Genomic DNA, 11,886 nt, shown 5'->3' with positions numbered 1-11,886 from the left:
ATGGCAGACACGACGATTCCATTTACTGGACTGGAAACAGTCCTAACCACAAATAAGGCGATGGTTAAATCAAAACTACGAAACTAGATCAGAAGGTAGCATGTAAAATATTGAACAACAATCCAGAAACAAAAACAAAGCAAGCTAATGCTGCCAAAACCATGTTTTAGTAGAAGCTCTGTAATTCTGAGCTTGAACAGGAGACAGACCAATATCTTGGTAGGAGGAATGACAGGCCATGGGAACTTAAAGAAACCTTTACACATGATAGGTATAGAGAAGGAAGCCATTCAGTGTAAGCTGTGTGGTGAGGGTGATGAAACAATACCAGCGCGGATGCGACTTACACTGAGGCGACGAAAGTCATGAGATAGCGATATGCACATGTATAGATGGCGGTAGTATCGCTTACACATGATATAAAAGAGCAGTACGTTGGCAGAGCTGTCATTTGTTCTCAGAAGATTCATGTGTAAAGGTTACCGACGTGATTATGGTCGTTTGATGGGAATTAACAGACTTTGAATGCAGAATGGTAGTTGGAGGCTAGACGCATGGGACATTCCACTTCGGAAATCGTTTGGAAAGACAATATACCGAGTTCCACAGAGTCAAGAATGTGCCGAGAATAACAAATTTCAGGCATTACCTCTCATCACGGACAATGCAGTGGCTGAATGCCTCCATTTAACGACCGAAAGCAGTGGCTTCTGCGTAGCGTTGTGAGTGCTAAGGACAAGCAATACTGCGTGAAATAACCGCAGAAATCAATGTGGGACGTACTACGAACGTATTCGTTAGGACAGTGCGGCGAAATTTGGCGATACTGAGCTACGGCAGCTGACGACTGACGCGACGCCTTTGCTAACAGCGCGACATCGCCAGCAGCACCTCTCCTCGGCTCATGACCATGTCGGTTGGACCTTAGGTGACTGGAAAATCATGGCCCAGTCAGATGAATTCCGATTTCAGTTGGCAAGAGTTGGTGGTAGGGTTCGAGTATGGCGCAGACCCCATGAAGCCTTGGAACCAAGTTGTCAACAAGGCACTGTGGAACCTGGTGGTGGATCCATCATGATGTGGGCAGTTTTTACGTGGAATGGACTGGGTTCTCTGATCCAACTGAACCAATCACTGACTGAAAATGATTGTGTTCGACTGCTTGGAGACCATCTGCAGCTGTTCATGGTCTTTGTGTTCCCAAACAACGACGGAATTTTTATGTATGACAATGCACTATCTCAATGGGCCTCAATCATTCTCGATTTGAAGAACTTTCTGGAGAATTCGAGAGAATGTTTTGACCACTGACATGGCCGAACATGCATCCTATCGAATGTTATGGGGCATAACCGAGAGGTCAGTTCGTGCACAAAATCCTACAACAGCAACACTTTCGCAATTATGGTCGCCTATAGACGCAGCATGGCTCAAAATTTCTGCAGGGGATTTCTAACAACTTATTGAGCCCAAGCTACGTCGAGCTGCTGTAGTAGGCTGGGCAGAAGGACGTCCGACACTATTTTAGGAGGTGTCCCATGACTTTTGGCACCTCAGTGTAACATAGTCAAAATATTTGTAAGCTATAAAATATTTTTTTTATTATTCTGAAGTTCCGAGTGTGTGTTATTTATCGTAGTTCTTGACCTGAGAAGCAAAATGGACAGTAAAGAGAACTGAAATTAAAAGTGAACCAACAACGCCTAAACAGACAATATTATGTCGAGACCTTGTTCGGAAATCACCATGCAGCCAAACACAGAGCAAATAGTGACTTCAAATTCCAGGCAACTTCAAATAGTGTAGGACAATATTTCCACGAAGTTCGGGATTTTCGCATATCTGTCACTCGATATGTTTCAACAGCACCGTGATGTAAAATGGAAATTTCGTCATATTTACTAAAACACCCATAGTTAAGTTTTCGTATGCTGGAACTTTCGTTTGCTGCATATAATGTTTCAAGTGATTAGATGCAGTTTATACTGCCAGTTAACACCTCAGACTCTCATACATTAGTGTTGGTGCCATACATCATTAAAAACAGCAAATGCAAGACAGTTACCAGAATCTCAAAAGTACTTTAGTAAAAAGGATCTGCAAATCACAGGTTCAGCGCGTTCAATAGGTGTTAAACAAAGAGAAAATTAGTGAAAAGCGCCATTTGAGTTTTGGTGATCGTATGCGCTATTGTTGTGTCGGAAAATACAGACATAGTCAACATTACATTTTGCAGTGCTCAATCAGCTGCCACCACCCTTCAAAATACAGTTATATCAAGCAATAAAAATTACATTATTTCACAGACAGAGACTGCAGACAAATTAAGCCGCATGCTTCAGCACGAAATAGTATGAACAATGACGAAATCCCAAGATGGCATCACCATGGTGGCAGTCTCTGCCATCGAAAAGGAATACTAGCTAACGGTTTCTGAGCAGATCTGGACTTCACAACACAATCTGAATGCACTCAAACAAGAGATTAACGAGGAGGAAGACAAGTCATGAGGCTATGCCACACAAGAAGCTGCAAAAATTCTGTAGCTCCACCTCTCTGGGCCCCATGACCAGTAAAAGAACAGTACATGAAGCAACACTTGTGTGCTGGTATCAGCCGCTTCTGAGCTTGGGCTATGGATTGCATCACACCTTGCAAACGCAAACGGTAATCTGTATTAGGCACAGTCTACAAGCGCCAATTATCAGGGCACACAATGTCACCAATATTGCCACATCGAACCCACTACTCGCCAGCCATCAAAACAAAACAGTCAAGTGCCTGTTTCTTTACGAGCTGATATGTTCCATATACAGGAAACATTGGCCCTGTGGTCACTCATGGTTTGTGGTTTGCCTATCTACGATAAACAGGCTAGTGTTTTTGAAGAATTCCGACGGCTATACATAAATGACAAACAATATATTCACAAATCTGGTGGGCTGAAGTTCTGAATTGAGCACCTTACTGGTCACGCAGCAGAAATGGAGAAAAATACTCAGGCATGTATATGTCATACTGCGTCTAACAGTTCAGGTAGTTCCACTTACAGTGACTGTAAAATTATGGTGAACCTTGCTTTTCATTGGCCATTGGAAAGAATTTTGTGCTGACTAGTATATCTGAACCTAAGTTAGGTGCACATGTCTTATGTGATTGTGGACTGGAAATCAGTCTATACACAGCACAGCTTCAGAAGGAGACCAAGATGATATTGGGCAATTAGGCAAGTCTTCAAGAAACAGCAGCGTTTCTCACGTAATCTTCAGTGGACATCAGGTGTGAGCAAGAACAAAAATGGCTCTGAGCACTATGGGACTCAACCGCTGTGGTTATCAGTCCCCCAGAACTTAGAACTACTTAAACCTAACTAACCTAAGGACATCACACACATCCATGCCCGAGGCAGGATTCGAACCTGCGACCGTAGCAGTCGCACGGTTCCGGACTGCGCGCCTAGAACCACGAGACCACCGCGGCCGGCTAGCAAGAACAAAGGAAACATTGGCACCTCATCCAGTACGTTAAAGACAGATACAGAGAAGCTAGACTTGCTCGAGGTGAAATCTGATCCTCTACAATGTAATCTAGAAGACCTTTCGCAAGTAAAGGATAATTTCCATGTTTTGAAACCTAAGCTAAAGAACAAACCTAAGTTAAAGAACAAATAGAAAAATTATATGCTGAAAACCAAGAATTGTATTCTGTAAAAAGGGAATCGGATGCTGCAAAAATGAAACTACGAGGGTTGGCTGAAAAGTAATGCCTCCATCTTCGTAACTCTCCAGCAGTTGGAAGCATTGGTATGCGGTAGGTACTGGCTTGTTTCGTAGCCTCTTCTCTACAGCTCCAGTTGGCGGAAAGTCTTAGCACTGAACAGTTGTGTTGTTACAGTGTAAAGTATGTAACCCTGTGCAGACAGTCAGTCAATACGAGTTAAGCAACGTGCAGTCATTGAATTCTTGACAGCAGAAGGTGTCACCCCAAAGGAGATTCATCAAAGAATGAAAGGCGTTTACAGTGACTGTGTAGATGTGAGTACTGTGCGTCGTTGGGTGAGTAAGTTTAAAGATGTTGAGGCGGAAACATCTGACCTGCGTGACAAACAAAGAGCTGGACGTCCGGTGACAGCAACCACCGAGTTTCACAAGCAAAATGTTGACAGATTGATTCAGGACGATCGTCGTATCACTCAGAGAGAATTTGCAAGCACAACCGGCATTTCACAAGAACGTGTGGGTCACATTATTGATTTGCTTGGCTATGGGAAGATCTGTGCACGATGGGTACCTCGGATGCTGATTCCTGAAATGAAAGCACACAAACTTGAAATTTGCCGGGAACTCCTCTGGCGTCACAAGAATGAAGATGACGCCTTTCTCCATTCGATTGTGACAGGTGACGAAACGTGGGTACACCATTACGAACCGGAGACAAAACGCCAGTCTATGGAATATCGACACAAAGTCTCGCCCCAGAAAAAGAAATTCAAGACGCAGCTCTCAGCTCGAAAAATCGTGGCCACAATGTTCTGGGATGCAGATGGTGTTATCCATATTGCTTTCCTTGATCGTGGAACAACAATAAATTCAGAGCGTTACATCACAACGCTGTAAATTCTGAAACGACGGCTAACAAGGATCCGAAAGGAAAAGGGAAATGTTTCCTGCGGCATGACAATGCCAAACAACACACTTCGTCACCACAGCAGAACTTCAGAGACTGAATCTCACCACCATACGGCATCCTCCATACAGCCCAGACTTAGCAATGTCTAACTTTCATCTGTTCCTGATAATGTAAAACAATCTGTGGGGACATCATCATGCTTCTGATGAATTCATTGAGAGAACTGTGAGACTGTGGTTGCGGAAACAGAGTGTCGACTTTTTCCGTGATCACTTCAGGAAACTTGTTCATCGTTGGCAGAAATGTATCCAATTGCCTGGTAATTATGTGGAAAAGTGAATACTGGTAATTAAAGATCACATTCTAAGGATTATCTGAGTGATTTATTAAAATATTCCCATCCAAACCCAATTAACGAAGGTGGAGGCATTACTTTTCATTCAACCCTCGTAGAACGATGGGAAAATGAAAGTGTTTATAGCCAAAAAATCATTTGAGGATCGTGAGTTGCAATTTCCGACCAATTTACGGATGCCAACACAGCATAGCGGCATCAATCACAATACATTGCACCGCACTGAGACCACACCTGGTCCACCTGTCCCCGGAAATGTCGATTTTTAGCTCTGGGCAATCAAAGAAATGTTCAGGCAGAAATAAGCCACAGGTCAAGCAGCTCCTAGGCACCTCCACTGCACTTCATTAAAAAGAAAGATGGAACATGGAGACTATCTAGTATGTAATGCACATTAAGTGCTGAAATTGTACTTGACTGCTACCTCGATCCCAATATTAAAAATTTTACAACTCTAGTAGTAGGAGCGACCATATTCTTTGTTATAGTCTTCAAGAAAGCTTACCATTAAATTCTGGTGGGCCACAGGATGTTCTGAAGACAGCATTAATAACAAATGGTGGCCTCTTCGAATACCTACGAATGCCTTTTGGTCTAAAAAACGCTACACAGTCCTGGCAAAGATTTGTAGATGAAGTACTGCATGAACTATCTGTTTGTTTAGCCTGTCTGGCCGATGTACCGTTGTTTTTACGAACAGCAGTGGAATAAGATGCGCATTTAAGAACTGTATTTAATAAACTAGTAGAGTACGGTTTGATAGTGAATGACAACAAGTCCGGTTCTAGGCGCTACAGTCTGGAACCGCGCGACCGCTGCGGTTGCAGGTTCGAATCCTGCCTCGGGCATGGATGTTTGTGATGTCCTTAGGTTAGTTAGGTTTAAGTAGTTCTAAGTTATAGGGGACTGATGACCTCAGAAGTTAAGTTCCATAGTGCTCAGAGCCATTTGAACCATTTGACAACAAGTCTGTGCTCTGGAAAAAACGAGCACAATTCTTAGGGCACGTAGTTTCTGCAATTTGGCATCTGTTCTCTTAAGCAGAAAGTCGACGCCATAAAAACCTTGCCTCGCCCTATTGTGTTCTCACAACTAAAAAGATTCTTAGGGATGTTAGTCTTCATCAGTGACACTTGCTGGTTGCAGTCACAATTCAGGCACCCTTGATGGCAGGTTTCGTGGCCAAAATACCACCGGTCGCCACCGACCAGCAAAGACTACAGAAATTTAATGTGGCTCAGATCGCCAAAAAATCATTTGAGGAACGTGAAGACTGGCATACACGAAGTGCTTCTTTTGGTACACACCACATATGTGGCTCCTATTGCTGTGATTGTGGACACTAGTTAGCTAGCAACTTGTGTGATACTCGACACATGACAACCCCTAGATTCCTTTTTTCTCGTAATCTGTTTGTTCCTTAGACCAGGTTATGATTAGGAGTTGTTTGCAATATTCTAAGCTATCTTTCACTTTGTCCTGTATGTTGGAAGCAAGCCATTTACACTGATCACAAACTCATAACTTTTGCCATCAAAAGGCCTCAGGAATCTTTTTTCCTATGGCAGTTCGAAGTTACCAGTCAATTTACAACAGATTTAAGACACATAAAAGGTAAGGATAACATAGTTGCCAAGCCCAGTTTCCTATACCATCAGCTATCAAATTCACTGCCTGCCTCAGTCTGAAGCATTCAGATACATGTTCATGGCTATTAACCAGCACATCGATTGAGCTGAACCTACTAATCAAGGACATTTCTGTGGAAACAATGGCTAAGACATTCTATGCTATACGGTCTGTCCAGTTCGGTTGCCCAGTACATGTCACAACCGATCAAGGACAGCAGTACAAGCCTGTTCTATTTGTCAAATTCGCTAAATTAAGTAGATTCCAATACCATCTCACCACAAGTCATCACCTATCCAGCAATGGGATGGTAGAATTCTGGTACAGGACACTCAAAGCTGCACTTATATCTCATGACACGATGTGAACAGCAGTTCTAGCGCTAGTGGTTCATGATGTCCATACCACTATCAATCACGACATCAGCATGAAATGATTTGTGTAGAGACACTGCAACTTCCATTAAGTCAGATTTCCACAGGCATGAATTACTTACATGTGAATCCTGCCTCCTCCTCCCCCACTATCCTTATAAGCAAGTTAGCATTTCCACATACTGTAGTTGGAAACGCTACTTACCCAACTTTCAAGATGGCGACAAGTGAAGTTATTCATTGGGATAACTAGTATCACCTGAAGTTTACTAGTAAGGTTCAGATGAATATTGCTTCTTCCTTATGCGTGGGGGAGACAATATGATTGTGCAGCTTTTAGCTGAAGTGCTTACACTAACATTGACTAAGAAAAACAGACCCACAGAAGTTGACTAAGGAAAAGGGTACCACACAGAAATCATCTGGTGATATTCAGTATACTATAAAAGAGCCATCTGCCAAAGACGAAGCTCATTTTTGAGTGTGTAAAATCAATTTTGAATTCCTTTTGGGCCACATTTCTAATTCTATACAAAAATCTGCTAGACTCATGGGAGATTCTGTGTCAGCCCACATTAAAGTACACGTAAAATTTGGTATCTGGCAACTGGAGACAATCATCATTTCAGTACCAGCATTGCATTCCATAGAGCACTACTTCTAATTTTTTGTGGTAAATACTTAGATTCTGTCTACAATACACTGAAGAAACACCAGAAAGTAAGGTTTTTTTCTCAAAAGTTGTGTTTCGTTTTTATTTTTAGAGTTAATCATGATTCTGATGGGTCGCAGGTGCTGTAAACGTAACCTTTACTGGTGCAGTACTTAATTTTGTAACCAAACTTTGTACTAATGTGCAGAACAATTATTACTCAATGACTGCCACAGTGCAAACACTGTTGTATTTACATAAGGATAATTATGGTCAAGAATAACGTTCTCTAAAGGCACAAATTAATTTTGTATTTCAACTTCACCATCATATTTAAACTCAATGAGTGAAGCAAGAAAACTATTATCGTTATACTAAAATATAATGTACTTTTACGGTTGTGGTCATTCCGCAGTAACATGAACCTCGGCAAGTCCACACACTCAGCTAAATTCCTTTTATTATCCAGTTCGTCATTTTAAACAATGGCATGATATTCTATAACAAATAAGTAATTGCAAGGGATTTCTGAATGCTAGAATGTGATTCTATCACGATATTTGGAGACTAAGCCAATTATTTTTTCAGGACACTAACTGCTCAAACACATAAACAAATGATTCAAGACATATACCGTCCAACAACGATAGCCGAATGAGAATAGATCCACACTGCTGCAGTTGTTGAAGTTTACAGACGATGACTGGCGGAAGCAACATTGTGCAATAAAGTTAAATGCAGTTAATTTTAGCATCTTATGGATAAATGGGCATAACAGTGTGCAAGTGGAATGCTCCCATATGTGAGCTGACTTACATGTGGAAACCTGACGCTAGAGTTTTTCTTACCACAACAATCCCTCTCCATGCACAAACCACTGTTCCTACTGCAGCAAGTTAAGACTTTAAATTGAAAGCTTCACCCTACACCGCCACAGAGAAGCCAACATTCTCATTCATAATAATTGAAGACCTGCTCACATGTTAAGTTTAGGACAGACATTATCCACTTCCCACTACAACTTGTAACAATACATCGATTTATTTTCCTTTGTACATCAGTAACTGTGATAAAAATCAACAAAATTGTCTGTCTGAATTTTTGTAAGTTATTCATGATTTGTTTTCGATTAATTCTTTTTTTTCCTATTTTTCTCCAGTTAGATTACTCTCTTCTGCCTTGGCCATCGCTTATGTAAGCAGTTGTAATTCTTAGTTAATAATAAATGCATTGATTGAAAATTATGTACTTGTGTTTATTTTAAAAGTAATAATTACCACTCTCACAGCTGACCAACTAAAAAGCTTCCAATTTCTGTAAGTACCTGTAAGTACCTGTAAAGCTTTCCAGAATAACAGCTTGCTAACAGACAATTATCAACCATTTTCAGAATGAAGTTTTCACTCTGCAGCAGAGTGTGTGCTGATATGAAACTTCCTGGCAGATTAAAACTGTGTGCCAGACCGAGACTCGAACTCGGGACCTTTGCCTTTCGAAGGTTTGGAAGATAGGAGACGAGATACTGGCGGAATTAAAGCTGTGAGGATGGGTCATGAGTCGTGCTTCCGTAGCTCAGATGGTAGAACACTTGCTGCGAAAGGCCAAGTTACCGACTTGAGTCTTGATCCGGTACACAGTTTTATCCTGCCAGGAAGTTTCGTCTACCATATTCTACTTCTCATGCAGATTGCTACTGGCAGTAGTAAACATTTTCAGAGCAGCAGCTATTATTTCATTACGAAGTCCGACGTCCAAGCAGAATCTGTAATAATTAATATTTACGCGGTCGCGAATTAGAAATTATGAGGCTGTTGTCCTGGCAGCGGACAATGAGTTCACATATCTACATTCTCAAATAGTTTCTTTTACCAATGTAATTCTTCTTCTCGGTCAGAGAAGCAGAGTATAAACCTCCTTACACTGGCCGATAAGAGGTTTTGAAGCACAATGAACACAGTATGCAGCTCTTATAGAGGTAAACCTACGACGTGTCACTCAAAAGGTAAAGCCAATGTATCTGCTACCAGCCTACTCACTCGGTACCTGTCTCCCCTGTCACCAAATGAGACGAGCAGGGTCAGCGATATCCAATTTCAGCGCAGCCACTATCCCCACCGTACCAAGAGCCGCCAGCTTCACCTCGAAAGTACACTCCGCAGAAATCAGTGCTACTGCCGCCAGGGTTGGACGTCGATTTCGATACCAGTTCCCCTACATTCCCGGTGGTCCATTCTGCTGTGTTCGAGTGTAATGTGTACCTGTGGTTTAAATTGTAGATCGCTGTTTGCACTAAACAGAGCAGATCACTGACTCTGGCATTCACTCATGTTTTGTGCACGATTCAATGTTGTGTGAATGTTTGCAAGCTATAAAATAAATTTTGTTCTGATACAGCAATTCAGATTGTGTGTTATTTATTGTGTTTAACGTACCCATACAAACAGTCAGTGATCTCTTTAGAGATCATTGGACCACAGCCACCTTTATTGGAACCAAATGAAGGCAACTGTATCTTTGGTACACGTCAAAGGCGGCAATATTTAGGATTGAAAAGTACGAGTGTCTCCCTTTGTCAGTGTAGAGAGCAGAATGTCATTTTTGTGAAACTATGGCCACTCAAACGCGATGTTCGCGGATTAATGATTTATGTAAACCGATTACGGTTAATATTATGACACCTTCTCATGAACCAAGCTCCGTTATTGTAATAAAAACCATAAAATATATACTATATCAACGACAGCAAATACCTTTCACTTACGAATTTTTAATGGACCTCGCCTTGAAAGGCAAAGCAGTACTCGATGATTCAAAAATTAAAGAGGGTGCAGTAAGTACTGACTTTATAAGAGCTCATCTAAATTTTATGCGAAATCTGGTTGTATTTATTGTCTGTTGCTACCGTACTCAACGGTCATGCTGGCGCGTTATATTTTACAAGCCAGTATGCTTGTTCCTTTCCTTGGAAATTTTCATTGATTTATTTCATTCTGCTTATAGATGTAATATCATTTGCTTAACGCCTGTGAGATGCGCCAGCGAAAGTGAGAATGTTTTCTGTCGTATTTACCCTTGCTCCTCGAAAGTACTTACGCTTGTTCCGTGCTGCATGTCCGTATATTACACTAAATACTGTACATGAAAATTAACTGACCACAGAATTACACTTATGGAAAACGGGGGGCGGGCTGAAGCTTACGTTTCAACTGATACAGAAAATTCCTGTAATGCAGTTTCAGCGTGATGAACTTTTGAGGGAAGTAGGGATAATGTGCCGAACCGCAATATATTTTCGACAAAATCCCCAAACAGTTGCATCTTTCTCAGGGTCTGCAAGTAGAACGTAAAACTCTCTAATTTTTTAACTCTTAATAATGATAGGACATGATAATGTAATTAGATGATTAAGACACATTTTTGTCCTAACTCATTACAGATAACTGAAAATTATTTTGTGATGCACTTCATGGTTTACCATAAAAACCCCTTCGAGAAATGATTTTTGTTAAGTTCCATATGCAGCTTGTAGATGTAGTTGTACTGTCTTTCATTATATATCCTCTGAGTACAGAATTTTCTGCAATACAAGGTGTGTAACACACCCATGATGTCCCTTTGTATTGATATATTTTGAATTTCTTTTCATAGGCGTAATCAAAAGGTAATTCCAGCTTTCTATTTTGTTACAGACCACAGAAAATATTAGTTTATGCCCCTTGGTTGTAACAGTACTAAGAATTTCACCTGAGTTAAAATTTCCTAATTTCACTAAGAATTCTTCTGGGATTGTAATCACTTCATGCCATAAAATGTTTCACTGTTTTGGTCACTAATGCAAGTGGTCTACAGAAGTGTTAAAAGTATGTACTGATATAGCTCCGTTACAGATCCCCCTGCATACTGTAGCTCGTCAATAGCCCTTTTGTGTAGAAGGAATGTGTAATAATTGCTGAAATATAACTTTTGTAATACAAGGTAATTTGAACACAGTGGGAAAACACTAGACTTGTGTTTCAGAAGAAGGCTTTCCAGCTTCCCATCCATGTTTAATTTTTCTGTAGTTTCCCTAAATTACTTAAGAAAAATGCCAGGATGTTTCCTTTGAAATGGATGTTACCGAGTTCCTTCCACATCCCTCCTAAATTCAAGCTTGTGACACATCTCTAATAACCTTGTTGCAAAAAAGATGTTATACCATTTTTTTCTTGTCCCAGCATTTGACTGTGTCACTTTCTCAATAAAATTTG

The 11,886-nt window shown here is 40.9% G+C and overlaps 1 protein-coding gene across 3 annotated transcripts in view; it reads left to right on the top strand.

Moving 5' to 3' along the window:
• The first annotated feature begins 10,157 nt into the window (after window positions 1-10,157).
• The window catches only part of LOC126457582 (MAD2L1-binding protein), a 36,668-nt gene continuing 34,939 nt past the window's right edge, over window positions 10,158-11,886 (top strand). For all 3 annotated transcript variants that reach the window (XM_050094020.1, XM_050094012.1, XM_050094028.1), the window contains exon 1: window positions 10,158-10,469. In XM_050094020.1, the coding sequence (XP_049949977.1) occupies window positions 10,248-10,469 (222 nt within the window). In that variant the 5' untranslated portion in view covers window positions 10,158-10,247. The remainder of the gene's footprint in view (window positions 10,470-11,886) is intronic.

This window comes from Schistocerca serialis, chromosome 1, assembly GCF_023864345.2.
Source record: "Schistocerca serialis cubense isolate TAMUIC-IGC-003099 chromosome 1, iqSchSeri2.2, whole genome shotgun sequence".
NCBI lineage: Eukaryota > Metazoa > Arthropoda > Insecta > Orthoptera > Acrididae > Schistocerca > Schistocerca serialis.
This window is presented reverse-complemented; position numbering and strand designations above follow the sequence as displayed.